The 14,467-nt window shown below is 49.0% G+C and overlaps 1 protein-coding gene across 1 annotated transcript in view; it reads right to left on the minus strand.

Annotated features, from left to right (window-relative positions):
* Positions 1 to 14,467, minus strand: part of PLB1 (phospholipase B1) — a 119,144-nt gene that overhangs the window by 43,208 nt on the left and 61,469 nt on the right. Inside the window, exons 24-32 of the mRNA XM_054476049.2 lie at positions 11,289 to 11,393; positions 11,073 to 11,168; positions 10,771 to 10,842; positions 9,677 to 9,715; positions 9,102 to 9,162; positions 7,772 to 7,830; positions 6,743 to 6,816; positions 2,483 to 2,526; positions 1,771 to 1,879 (exon numbers count right to left, since the gene is read on the minus strand). Coding sequence (XP_054332024.1) covers positions 1,771 to 1,879; positions 2,483 to 2,526; positions 6,743 to 6,816; positions 7,772 to 7,830; positions 9,102 to 9,162; positions 9,677 to 9,715; positions 10,771 to 10,842; positions 11,073 to 11,168; positions 11,289 to 11,393 — 659 coding nt within the window. The remainder of the gene's footprint in view (positions 1 to 1,770; positions 1,880 to 2,482; positions 2,527 to 6,742; positions 6,817 to 7,771; positions 7,831 to 9,101; positions 9,163 to 9,676; positions 9,716 to 10,770; positions 10,843 to 11,072; positions 11,169 to 11,288; positions 11,394 to 14,467) is intronic.

A 14,467-nucleotide genomic window follows, 5' to 3' on the forward strand; every position in this document is an offset into this window, starting at 1 on the left:
TTTAGGATTCCATGCTAAGAGACCATTCATCTCTTTTGGAAGACTAGTTTAGATCCTAAAATTAGACCTATGAAACTTTTAGCATGCTTCTTCTTTTCACTCTGGCTGCCAGGAAGCTGAGTTTGATGCTCAAACATAATAACCATAAAAATGTCCATATCGACACACATGCTTCCTCTTTATTTCCTCCAATGGCTGTGATTTTTCTCTTACATATATGTTATTTTTTTTTGTAAACTTATCTAAATGCTTCTTTCAGAAAGAGGTAGGGAATCATATGTGCTCTACACATGCTTGGGTTTATAATTTATGGAAGGTGGCAGGCCTGGTGGCTCACGCCTGTAATCCCAGCATTTTGGGAGGCTGAGGTGGGTGGATTGCTTGAGTCCAGGAGGTTGAGATCAACCTGGGCAACATGGTAAAACCCCATCTCTACAAAAATTACCAAAAAATTAGCCAGGTATAGTGGTACATGCCTGTAGTCCCAGCTACCAGGGAGGCTGAGGTGGGATGATTGCTTGAGCCTGGGAGGTGAAGGTTGCAGTGAACTGAGATCATGCCACGGCACTCAGCCTAGGTGACAGAGTGAAACCCCATCTTAAAAAAAAAAAAGTAGGCCAGGTGCAGTGGCTCATGCCTGTAATCCAAGTACTTTGGGAGGCAAGGTGGGTGGATCACTTGAGGTCAGGAGTTTGAGACCAGCCTGGCCAACATGGTGAAATCCTATCTCTACTAAAAATACAAAAATTAGCCAGGCGTGATGGTAGAAGCCTGTAATCCCAGCTACTCAGGAGGCTGAGGCACAAGAATCACTTGAACCTGGGAGGTGGAGGTTACACTGAGCAGAGATTGTGCCACTGCACTCCAGTCTGAGTGATGGAATGAGACTCTATCTAAAAAAAAGCCAAAATTATAATTTATGGAAGGAATAGATTTCAGGCATCTGAGCTCCCTACTTCCACTTGTTCAGGGCCCTGTTATAGACCTGGGTGGGATGGATCCATAGCAAGGTGATCTTCCAGGACATGGTGATGGGACCATCTGTCCTCAGCTGTTTCTATTACCAAGAGTCTTTCCAGGCTGAGGGAGTGGGTCTGGGGGCCACACCCCTCAACCAGAAGGTGTGGGCCTGAGCAAGAAGATGACATGTGACAGAGGCTCAGATGGCTGAACCAGGAGCTGCACAGAGCAAGAAGACCTAGGCTGCTGGGGCCTCTAGGAGCAGGGTGGGGGCCCCTTTGGAGCCCACCCCAGGAGGCTGGGCAGTTGCTCTTCTTTGGGTACCTCTGGGCTTCTCCATTCCATTTCTTGTTAGCTCCATAATGGGGCTAGGGAGGGGACATGACTCTTTGCTCCAGACGCCTCTAGGGCCAGAAGGCTTGCCCCATCCATTTGGTTGGCCCTCTCTGATCTTTTTGGGAAATTGCCACTTGTGAGGTTCTGGGGGGAGTGGATCTCTCTAGCACTGTTGTGCCTTGGTGAGTTGTAAACATTGGATAAGGTTAGTCGATTCGTCCAATTACGAGAACAGGCTGCACATGAAGGCAAGGTCAGGCGTTGAACCTGCAGGGGCATCACATCTCTCCAAGGCCACAGCCTCTCTGGCCTGTTACAACCTTCATCACAGGAGCAGCAGGGAAGAGGGCGGCCTGAGCCTCACAAGTGGCTAAGTGCCCCTTTGCACATAGAGGCCAGCACCATGATCTTAAAGGGTACTATCCACATTCCACTCCCTACTCTGCAGGCTCCCTCCCTCCCCAAATGCCATACTCAGCCTTTGCTCCAGGAACAGCTTGATTGAGGAATGCATTCGTGTCATTGGCGTCACCCGTGCCCACGGCGTAGCCTGTGAGGTTTCTGTTAAACTCCCGAAGGATATCTGGAAGAGAAGGTGAACGGGATGCAGATGGCTCAGAACAAAAAGCCAGAATAGCTTCTCTGGTACCATGGGACCTAGGTCCCCAAAGTGGACTGTGTTGTCATCCTCATGCTTCCTGGACAGAGGCAGGGAGGCAGTGTGTGTCCTGGACATAAGCTGGGGCCACCCTAAGTTGAAATGACCTGATGACTAGGTGGGCCACGGTGGCAAGAGCCTCTCACTCTTGTATTAAATTGTATTAATACAATTCACAATGCATTGAAGGGTCACTACCTAATTTGTCTCCGTACCTCCTGGGCCTGTTGGAAAAGCCTGAGACTAAGAATAGAGGGTAACTTGCCCTAGGTCACCTGACAAGCACATCAGAGATTGAACCCAGCACCAGGGACTGAAGCACCAGGGATTGAACTCAGATCTTCAGGCTCTAAATCCGGTGTTTATTTTACTTGCCTCGGCTCCTTTTTGATAGCCTCCTGTCTCCTACTTAAATGCTGGGCCATAAGGCAGATGTCATTTGTTCCTTAGCTGGGAGGCACTCTCGGGAAGCCAAGGGGCCAGATGGATGGAACAGTAGACAGATTCAAGCCCCTGATGGTTACTTACTAGGTAAGGTGGTCACATTCTCCAGGGAGCCGTCCCCTCCTGCACTGTAGGGAGTGAGCAAGCCAGTGAATGAGAGGGAGAGACAGATTGGTTGAATCAGTCTAGAAACTTCACACAAGAGCAGCCCCCACCCTTCTTAGTGCCCATCGGCACCTTTGAGATGGGCCAGACTCATCTCTTTGCGTTTGAGGAATTCTGAGAAAATTTTGAATCCCCTAACATATTGGTTCCCTACCGAATCCAGGATTTGAAGATGAGAGAGCTGTTTCTTTACCAAATCAGGAGGGAGAATGCTTAGCTGAGTATATACTATGGGCCCAGACATGCACTAGATTCTATCTGTTATTTCACATCTCCCAGCAAGCCAATGATGTAGATGTGACTATGTCCATTTTACAGAGTAAGAAAATGAGGTGCACAGAGGTTAATTAACTTGCTAAAGGTCATTGAAACCCAATTTGAGCTGGAAGCCTTTGGAAAATAGATAAGCTCTTCTCTGCTCAGTAGTCAGGTAAATTCCAATAGAAGGTTCAGAAGTGTGGCCGCTCACTACCTTTCAATGCCCCATCTAATTTTCATTTAATCTAACTTCAAGGTACACCCTATTTTGTTTCCTTTTATGCATTTATTAATAAATTGAGTAGGACACACAGAAGACAAGTAGTATTTCTATTTTAACAAAATCTGATGTTCATATATATGGTATTTACTGTTCTTTTCCTTCTGTGTCTCTTTTTTGAATCCTAGCATGTTATTCCAGGCCAATGGGATTTTTTTTTTTTTTTTTAGATGGAGTCTCGCTCTGTCGCCCAGGCTGGAGTGCAGTGGCGTGATCTCTGCTCAATGCAAGCTCCGCCTCCCAGGTTCACGCCATTCTCCTGCCTCAGCCTCCCGAGTAGCTGGGACTACGGGCACCCGCCACCACGCCCAGCTAATTTTTTCTGTTTTTTAGTAGAGACAGGGTTTCACCGTGTTAGCCAGGATGGTCTCGATCTCCTGACCTCGTGATCCGCCCGCTTTGGCCTCCCAAAGTGCTGGGATTACAGGCGTGAGCCACCACGCCCGGCCCAGGCCAATGGATTTTAAGAACATGGCCTTAGCTTCCAGCCCACCAGCAAAGACTTCTAAGGGGCAGGCCATGAGTCATAGTTGTTCTTCATTCAAGGAATGCTTGGAATGAAGTGGACTATTGCATGCCAGAGTGGTCAAGGACTTAAGTCAGAGGCTCTGCAAGCAATTCAGGTGGTAGAGAGAAGGCAGATGCCGTAAATCTTTCCCTTCTCCTTCACTCAGTTCTCGCTCCCCACCTTTCCATTAGATGTCTGAGCTTAACTTGCTCAGTGGATGGGCGTTTGTTTAAGCATCTGATTCTTTTCCAGCTCTGCATGAGGCTGTTGCTTTCTGATCCTTCTTTTTCTGGACTAAAGGCACCCAATCAGAATGTTTTACATTTGAAAAGAAGTATAATTTATATACCTCTGCCAATCACTTGTGTTCTAATTCTGCCTCCTTTTCTCCTTCAATAAAGATATAAACAGACATACAAACACAAATGCATCAAGTATTTCCTACTGTAATTTCTTGTTTAAAGGTATCTTCGTTTTAAAACAAGTATGGTGGCTAATCAAGACCAACAGGCTATGAAAATCTCTCCCTGACTTCATTTTAAAGTGAAAACTTCCAGAAGAAAAGGATTATGACAAATAAACACAAAAGCGCAAAAATATTCAAACTCTCATTTTGATCAGAACTATGTGAAACGTGAAAGGAAGTAGACCCATATCAAACAGCTAGTCCACCTTAGACCCTTCAGATGGATATCATTTATGTTACACTAAGCTCAATGGCTGGGCTCTGGTCATCTGTTGTCACCTAAAGTGTACAGATAAATAGAGTAGGTGCTCAATAACATTTGTTGAAGGAGTTTCAGTCATGTGAGATTGAACCCCTAGTTAATAAAACAAAGGCAATTTTTTTGGTAAGTAAATTTTATTTTGATCCTTTGAATGGTCCCAAACAAGCAAACTTATTTCAATGGAAGAAAAGGCAATGCTCTCAAGACCTTGGGGCCCGGCACATTGTTAAGCTGGCCAAAGCTAGAACCGTTCACTACAGAATCTCACAGGTCAAGGGGCCTTGGAAATATTCACAGCCAAGCCTCTTCTGCAGGTCCTGTTCACGGCCACCCACCCCCCATGAATTCTGGGTCTACTTCTCCTCTAATTCCATGAGATCCACTCTTTTCACTTTGTTTCCTAGGGGGAAGAGGCTCAAATTGCATTCCGAATTGATCTAGTATCAATTCCTAGTTTTTCCAATCTAGAAGCTTTAATGGCTCAAAAATTGCTTTTCTCAGATGAGTCTACTACATGAATACTTTCAGGAGGTGTTAACAGGTGTTATGAACAAAGAAAATGTTCTAGAATTAAGGGAGACATTGGGTTAAACAGATAAAACTTAAACAGATTTCTGCACTGCAGGCCTTATGAGAGCCTTAATATGCTAATACACACATGAATTCCCCAAAGGAAGGTTATAGTAATGTTTCCCCTCAAATACAAAGGTTTTTCTCTTCTCCAGGAACAGGTCTGGAGTTAATGTTCCATGGAACACACTTTGAGACACAGTAGTCTATGTATTCTACCAAGTGTCAAGCTGTCTCTCAGACCCTGACCTAGAGCTTCCATCTTTAACACACGTGCATTTGGGAGCAGCTATTTGAAACATTTAGGACAAATGAAGGGTTTAAAGGGATAGCAGACATTGAACCTGAGGCCTTGGAGCTAGAACTAGAAGATTGAGACATTAGGCTGTAATGGATTTCACTTGCTGGAAGAAACACAGCAATGGCTGAATTTTCCCATTGCTGCAGAAAGAAACTTTTAGTAGAGGATTGCTGGTTCATATCTGAATCCCAAGAGCCCAGCTGGTCGATCTGTTTGTCAAGTTGGGCACATCACCTCACTTCCCCAGGTTGCCCCACCAGGTGCACATCGCGTATCTATCACCTGCAATGTGGTTTGTCTACTTGATTTTTTTTTCCCCATGCTATCGTATGAGGTCATTGCCTTCTTTAGCTGAGACCAAGTGCAGCTGCCACAACCTCATGCTCTTTCCTGATTGTAATAAGCTCTGCTTTCTCTCCTCTGTTTTTTTTTCTTGTAGCCTCATTAGGAGCAGAGTGGTGAGTCAGTGAGGCTCTGATTTGTTCCATGGCAGCCTGTTAGGACCAGGTACCTGACCAAGGACTTGTGGAAACACAGGGACCTTGGCACAGGAAGGCACTGACCTCTGTTCTTGAGAGGTTGATATCCTCGTGCTAAGGACACCCTAGGTCCTCATTGTGGGTGGTACAGGCTGAGTGATGGCGCCTCCCTCTCGCCCTGGAAACCCATCCTCTCTGGGACTCTGCTCAGGTCTGGCCAGAGAACCGTCACAGTCCTGATCACCCCCTCCCTGCTCCCTGTCACTTCCCCAGGAAGCAAACTGACTCAGAAGAAAAGGGAGGCGGCAGCAAAGGTGTCCTGACTCCGCCACTCATTAGCACGCTGCCCCCTTGTGGCCAGCTTCGTTCTAGTTGTTTTCCCAGGTAAATTCTGAGCTACTCGCCGCTTACTTTGAAGCCTACAGGAGAACTTTATTAGGAAAGAAAGAAACTTGAGAATATCCACACGCAACCGCTCGCCTGAGCTTCTCCACTTCCGTGTTCGGGATGCCCTTTCTCACCCTTTCCTCTTGTCGAATTGCTAATCTTTCAAGACATGGCTGATTGTGATTGTGTCTTGGTTATGCCCTCTCGAAGTGTGCGGTGGGTTTCAGAGGTTTTCTGTGCAGATGCGTACATATATGTAAAGGCAGCTGTGTGACTACAAGACAACATGAATAAACACATAAAGACAGTAAACAGAGACGTAGGTACACCACGTGAACACGTATACATGCAAGCAGGGAGGTGAAGATTCAGGGATTTGGTGCTTTTCTGGTGCATTTCCTGTTGGATTTGCTGACCCAGGAGTCTGATAAGAACCCTGGTTTACTTTCTCTGCACAATCAAAAAAAAAAAAAAAGATTATCAACAGTAAAATATCCTCTCCACTCACCAAATGTTCACATTTTGCAGAAATATATAGCTTTTTCTTTCTGAAAGCCCCTTCCAGACCAAGTCTTCGACCTCTGGGATTTACATATTTACAGGAGACAAAGCCACACCCAATCTCTGTTGTAGGGGGAGCCTTGGGAGAGGTCAAAGGTTAACATTACCTGTATGACAGTCCCCGATACTGTGTGGTGACATCGGGGAGGTCGTCTGGTTTGGAGCCAATTCCATTGCCAGCCTTTGAAAATATACCAGTGTCCATAGGAAAATTAGCAAGTCAGAGAACAGGGAGGCTGTGAATGTGCAGGGCTTCCAAAGAGGGGGTTCCCAATGCACTCGTGGTGGCAGGAGCAGACATGGGACCAGGAGTCCCTGGCTCTAAGTCTGCCATCCTCCTCTCCAGCTGTGTGCCTTCCCCAACTCTTAGCTGCCTCCTCGCTGAGCTGAGGACATGCCCTGCTCATCTCACAGGGAGGGTTTTGGGGATCAAATTGGATTACAGTTGTAAAAACCGCTTTGAAAACTCTCAAGTGCTTTACAAACGTGAGAGAGTGTTAATAATGTTGTTCCCAGCGTTATGCCCCTAAGTTCTTTATGAGCATGAAGAGAGAGCTCATTGGCTTAAGTGACTGCAGTGGACAGATTTCTCCTAAGTCTCGCATTTCTCCTCTTTCCCTCTGGGGCATTCTGTAAGGTATTCTCAAGTCCCTGGATATGCTCCTGGAAAGTGATGATCTGGGATAGTAAAATAGCCCCATTTCTTGGAAGTTAGGAGCAGAGCTTCATCCACAACTAAGGAGTCCTTGCTCCTTTTCCATGCAGATGCAAAGAAGAAACAGATGTGAGGGTCTCAGCTGATTATAAAGCATAATCCAAAGGAACCCGCACAGGGAGGTTTAGGAGAATTTTGAGTCAGAATGACATATTTTTACATATATTAAAAAAGTGTTATTGGGTGTTCAAAATCTCTGCCCTCTGAGACAATTCAGTTCACTCCCGAAAAAGATTTCCTCTGCGTATCTGTTCGAGAAAGCGGCCACAAATCAAATAATCGGCATGCTCTTGGATTGACAGAGCCAGGTAGAGGGGCAACATAAGGCAGAGGACAGGCACGCAGGCCCTTAAGTTAAGAGGACTGGGATCTGGAGCTGGCCTAGTTATCCCCAAACCACCCAGGGCCCAAGAGTCCTTACGGTCAGAGAATCCCCCAGAGCAGCCACAACTTGGATGTCTGCAGGTCTCAGGGCATGCACTGGAAAGACAAGTGGACACACTTAGGGCTGCAGGAGGGAAGCCACAGTCACACTCTAGTGCCTCTGGCTTCAAGCAAGATCCAAAACACAATCTGCATGAGCACTGGGCCATGCAGGGCTGGGGGTGCACAGTGCCACAGAGGCAAAGTTAGATGAGGACAGTTTTCCCGTAAGACACAACTAATCCTGGACCTACAGGGAAAGAGAGGTGCAGAGAGGGAGAAAGAGGGAAAAGAAGAAAAGTGGGGAAAGGGAGAAGGAGAGGTGGAGGGAAGGGAGAAGGAGAGGTGGAGGGAAGGGAGAAGGAGAGGTGGAGGGAAGGGAGAAGGAGAGGTGGAGGGAAGGGAGAAGGAGAGGTGGAGGGAAGGGAGAAGGAGAGGTGGAGGGAAGGGAGAAGGAGAGGTGGAGGGAAGGGAGAAGGAGAGGTGGAGGGAAGGGAGAAGGAGAGGTGGAGGGAAGGGAGAAGGAGAGGTGGAGGGAAGGGAGAAGGAGAGGTGGAGGGAAGGGAGAAGGAGAGGTGGAGGGAAGGGAGAAGGAGAGGTGGAGGGAAGGGAGAAGGAGAGGTGGAGGGAAGGGAGAAGGAGAGGTGGAGGGAAGGGAGAAGGAGAGGTGGAGGGAAGGGAGAAGGAGAGGTGGAGGGAAGGGAGAAGGGAAAGGTGGGAGGGAGGGCAGGGCAGAGTAGGAGCCCATTTTAGTGCCAGTGGTCATGGGAGATGCCAGCCATGGCCTGAGTGCACAACTAGATGGGCATCAAACCACATTAAGACGAGGTACAGGACCTGACATGCAGCCCATTTAAAGGTAGGTTCTGAATTTCCACTAAGAGTCTGAGAATAGTCATGTTGGGCCTTTCCCTGCCCCCACATCTCTTCTGAACAGCTCAGGGAAACTTCCAGGCCCTACTGTAGGCGGCAGTGATTGCAGAGCCTAGGGCCACGGAGCCAGCTTCCTCTTGGGACTGGGGCCCACCTCTGGGCTGAGCCACCAAGGGTGTGCTCACAGGGCTCCTCTGCTTGGGCTCCCTCTAAGAGGCGCAGGTGGGCAGGAGACAGCTCCTGGTCCTAGGTGCCTTGGTGCCTGCCGGGCATGGTGTCACCACCAGCCAGAGTGGTGCGAAACAGGGACTCGTCCCAGGTGACCACCCAGGCAGACAGCAGGCACTGGCTGTCACTGTGCCATTTAGTGAGTGTGAAAGTCAGGTCAGAGGACTCACTGGCATAGCAGCCCCTGTGGAGGGGCCCTGGGTCCTGCTGTGCCATAGGGGGCTTACCTGAGGTAGGGGGCAAGGCAGAAGGGGCTCTTTCCCTGCATGGCAGCCAGGTCCCATGACCCTAAGGGCATAGAACAAATCCCAGAATCTCAGGGTTGAAAGGGACCAGAAAAACTGGCTATCAGATGTACCCCAAGAGCTTTGAAAAATACAGATTCCTGGGGAGGGGCCTCAAAAGGGCCTTTAAAGAAGGCTCCCTAGGTGATTTTGCATATCGGCCACAGGTAAGGTCCACTCATCTAGTTCAGACCCCTCCACCATCCAATGCAAGAATCAGGGCAGCAACAAATGACCCCACCCCACACCTGCCCCTGCTTCTGCACCAGCTCTACAAGGAAGGGGATTTCTCTTCACTTATGTCTCAGTGAAGCTGTGATTGGGTTGGCTGGATGCCTTCCAGCTGTTATCCACGGCGTTTACTCTGCCCACTACCCCAGCTGAAGGTCGGGTGGGTGGCCCTTATGCCCATCTAGAACTCTTGCCCGCTTTCCCACCCTGTCCTGTTGGGCCTGTCTCAGCCCAGGGGTTGCCCATTGCATTGCCTGGTGAGTCAAGAGGAGGCAAGAGGCAGGTACCTGCACGCTGTTCTTGTAGGTCCTGAGAAATGGCTGGACCTGTGAGGAGAAGGGGGTGAGCAATGGCAGCAAATTCTGCTCACTTCTCTGCTTATCAGCACTCAATAAGTGTTGGCCTGGCACAAACAGCTGCAGCCTCCCTGCCCTGTGTCCCAAGCCCAGCCTCTACCAGGCTGACTCCCTCCCAAGATGCAGGGGGCCATCTCTGCAACCTGAACCCAGCACAAAGAATGAGCATCAATTCATGCTTCACGGGAACGCGCCTGTCTTCCTTCAACCTCCCGCGCAGCTGGCTGAGGATGGCTGTGCTGCCTCTCTTTCTCCACCCTCCTCTCTTCCAACCATGCACCTCTTTCTGCTGGAAAAAGCCCTTGTCTCCACTCCCCAGGCTCCTTTACCACTCCATGTCTACCCCACCCTGCAGTGACCAGGGCCCCTTCCTGCCCAGGCAAGATAAGTCAGATGATTTTGGTCCTGCCTCACATAAACCCCATACAGTGGTTCCCAGTGTCAGCCTAGGAGCCCTCTGGGTATACAGAGGGATTCTTGGGGATGAGGGCAGCTGCTGCAGAGCTCCAAGAATCTTTCTGAGAACTTGTGAGTAAAAATGGGGGCTTGTTCTGCTTTTCTTTCCCTAGCTCCAGCTTCCAATTTACTCCCCCCCACCCAACTAGAGATCCTTCTAGGTCTTGATTCCTCGCTCTACCCATATTGTCATGGAGGCAGGGGCTATATGAAGACAAGGGATCCTTCTGCCCCATCTGCCCTTGAAGTTCTCTGCTGCCCTCAGCTTTCAGAATGACAGGTAGATGTGGCTGCCATGCTCATCTTGCCTGCCCCAAAGAGTTGTCTCCAGCCCAGACATGTGTGAGGGCTCCCAGCCATGCAGGGATCAAGCGCTCCCAGGCCTCTGGGTCACTGGGGGTGGCTGTCCCTCTCAGTACAACCAGATGGGGCATTTGGGGCAGTTAACCCTGGAGCATAAAATGGGGTGGGTGGGCATGCAGAGCTGGGGTGAGGGTGAGGGCCTAGGATGAAATGAACCAAGAAGCCCAATGGAGCCGGAGCCTGGAAGGACGTGCTTTCCACTCTACCTGGTTCGGACATGTGATATTGATCTCGTTTTCAAACTTATGACGTGTCATCTTCTGGCCAACAGGCTCCAGCTAAACAAAGAAGCAGGGAGATGGGGAGTGAGGAAGAGGTGGCCAGAATGGAAAGCTCAGGACGCAGGTCAGGGGTGCGGGAGGCAGGGAGGGATGAAGGAGATGGGGTTTATCATTGCCGTGCATAGAATCACACAGCCTGCACGTGGGCCTCCGACTTCCTCCAAAGGCTTTGTGGAGTCTTTTTCTTACCAGAGGGAGGATGCATTTTCCTACCGCAGCCACCTTACCATATTGTTCCAGAGGGCGCTGGCTGCTCGGGAGTGAGACTTGCTGCTGAAGTGGAAACAGTCAGGAGCGAAGAAAGAGTTGTCAGGCAATCCTTCCTGGTCCCCGGGCAGAAAAAGAGAGGCAGTTATAGACACACTGGATCATATAAGTGACACTCAGAAACAGCCACACACTATCTGTGGATTCTATTTATCTACGATGCTTGCTTTCTTTACCGAGGTCTTTGGCATGTCCACGTTTTCAAAGAACGGCTGCACAACCACTGTAAAATCTTCCCTTGTGTCATATTGCCCACTCTCAATCAGTTGGTGGGTCTTCTCCTGCAGGAGGAAAAGGGGACAGATGTCAGGCAGCCCTCTCTTCATCTGCTCGGTCCTTGATCGATCTCTTTCTCCAACACAGAATTAAACAGAATCTGACTGTTGAGTGAAATCAACCTGGTGCAAAATCTCAACTGAGATTTTACATTTTAGATCATTTACATTTTAGATCAGCCTTTATCTCAACCCCTGGCCCCAAACTCTACTGCAATTGCATATGTTTGAGCTAGTCTGTGAAAAGGGAAAGGTAAGAAAAGTCTATCAGCTTGACTTTTTTTTTTTTTTTTTTTTTTGAGACAGAGTCTCACTCTGTCGCCTAGGCTGGAGTGCAATGGCATGATCTTGGCTCACTGCAACCTCCGCCTCCCAGGTTCAAGCGATTCCCTTGCCTCAGCCCCTGGAGTAGCTGGGATTACAGGCACCTGCCACCACGCCTGGCTAATTTTTTGTATTTTTAGCAGAGACGGGTTTTCACTATGTTGGCCAGGCTGGTCTTGAACTCCTGACCTCATGATCCGCCTGCCTCGGCCTCCCAAAGTGCTGGGATTACAGGCACGAGCCACTGCGCCTGGCCATCTTGACTTCTTTTAAAGCTATTCTAGTTAAAGACGTGAGGGGTGGTTTTTGGTTAAATGACATTTTGAATAATCCTAACAATTTATTTCTGTCCTACATTTGTTCAGAAAAATCAAAGGTGAATCAAAATTTAATGTATATTTATATTGCCTGTGCATGGTGTGTGTGCACTTCTTTGAAGCTCTCAGATCTGTGTAACCCTCACAGCTTTTGCTTGGGGTCACTGCTAGGAAAATCTGTTACCCCAGTTCCAGCTCCCACTCTAGCCTGACTCAGCCATTCCACTGCTCACCAGGGTTTCTGCCACCTCGGGGTTACTGGCTGGAGAGGGAAGTCAGGCTTACATACCTGGGAATGTGAATGGGGTCACTTCAGAAGATACCACACACTGTCTTTTCCCAGGGTCAATTCCCAGGCCAGGAATGTCTCATGTTTGACCTCCCAAGCCAGTGTCAGCCTTGAGTAAGGCATGAGGGAAGGAGAGAAGGTCGTCTCTCAGAAGAGGGGACGGAAGTGAGGTGCTGCGATCTAGCAGGGTGACTTCCAGCATGCTGCTTCCCTTTTAGTAAATGGAGGATGTTGGCTGAGTCCTGGGCCATCTCTTAAGTCCCTTCCAATGCTACTGGTTACTCGGGGGATAGCCAGATGGGCTCACAGTGGAAACATACACCTTTTGGCAGTGGAAACAAATAGTGTGTAGAGTCCCTGGCACATGGCAAGTGGTAAGTGAGTGACTGTGGTTATTAATAGGAATGATCATCTCCAGGGAGAGTGATGAGAGCCGTAGCTTTTGTGGGAAGTAGGGTGTGAGATGATTCTGAGAGAGGGCGTGATGGCCACACACAGCTGACACATGGGCATCTCCAAAACACTAGATCAGGGCCTCAGTGACAACCAGGATCAGCCCTGGGAACATCTGGCCTGTCTGCAGAGGCCAGGAGGGCAATGTTGGTGAATCTTTCTACTGCTTTGCAGCTGCTCAGCATCTGAACCCACTTCCAAGTTTGAAGACCCCACTGCATAGAGAGCAGCTTGCCTCCCACTGTGGAGACTAAAAAAGACGAGAGAATGCCTGCTTTCCTAACCCCTCTTGTAGCCAGGCGTGGGTATGTGACTGAGGCTTCAGCAATCATTGCCTGTGTCAGGGATGGCAAAACATCCATTCTACTGAAGGTGGCAGCTGCATCCAGTTCCTAGAAGCAGCAGTGACAGTGGAGTCTGTGATGTCTTCCCTGAACCAGGTCTGTGGCCTGATTTTGATTTTTTTTTTTTTTTTGAGGCAGTCTCACTGTATCACCCAGGCTGGAGTGCAATGGTGCAATCTCAGCTCACTGCAACCTCCGCCTCCTGGGCTCAAGTGATCCTCCCACCTCAGCCTCCCGAGTAGCTGAGGCTACAGGCGTGTGCTACCACGTCCGGCTAATTTTGGTATTTTTTGCAGGGTTTCACTATGTTGGCCAGGCTGGTCTTGAACTCCTAAACTCAAGTGATCCTCCCGCCTTGGTCTCCCAAAGTGCTGGGATTATAGGCGTGAGTCACCGCACCCAGCCCTGATTTTGATTCTTATGGCTTGGCCCCTAGAATTCCATGATTCCATGATTCCTGATGGCTTAGCTCCTGACCCTAGCTCTCTAGCTCTGTCAGAGATTCTGTGTAAATATTAAATCTGCTTAAATTAGCCAGAAACTGCATGAACTTTAGTTGCGTGCACCCAGTAACCCCAATTGAAACAGGGTTGCTCTCACGGCCATAACCTCAGCTGCCTTCCTTCTTCTGATGTGGGCCAGGGACTTCCTCCCCAGAGTCACAGGTGCCTGCTCACAGCAGAAGGAAGTATGGCTTGGCGCGGTGGCTCATGCCTGCAATCCCAGCACTTTGGGAGGCTGAGGCGGGTGGATTGCTTGTGTGCAGGAGTCCAAGACCAGCCTGGGCAACATAGTGAAACCCAATCTCTACTAAAAATACAAAAAGTAGCCGGGTGTGGTGGCACAAACCCGTAGTCCCAGCTACTTGGGGGACTGAGGCGGGAGGATCACTTGAGGCTTGGAGGTCAAGGCTGCAGTGAGCCGAGATTGTGCCACTGTGATCCAGCCTGGATGACAAAGTGAGATCCTGTCTCATAAATACATAAATAAATAAATAAATAAATAAATAAATAAATAAATATAAATACATAAAATAAAGGAAGTCCAGCTGGGGAGTCATCCCGAGTGCTAGGTAGTGGTCACAAAGGATAAGAAATACAGGTTCATTTCCCTGAGCCCTGATATACCTGGCAGGTCTAGCTGCCCCCAAAATGGGCTGCAGGGAAGTGGTGCTGCCCCCAAGGAGTCCATGGACTCCTGGAAGGATGGATCCACTCTGGCAGCTGTTTGCAGCCTAGTCTAGAAGAAAGGCCTACGATTGTCCTCTTCAAGTTTGTTGGGGAGAAACTTTTTGTTGGGGAGAAACTTGACTGTTAAGGGAGTCAGCTGTTCTGGTCAAAGATGTGGTAGAGA

The sequence above is a fragment of the Pongo pygmaeus genome, chromosome 12 (assembly GCF_028885625.2).
Source record: "Pongo pygmaeus isolate AG05252 chromosome 12, NHGRI_mPonPyg2-v2.0_pri, whole genome shotgun sequence".
Taxonomy (NCBI): Eukaryota; Metazoa; Chordata; class Mammalia; order Primates; family Hominidae; genus Pongo; species Pongo pygmaeus.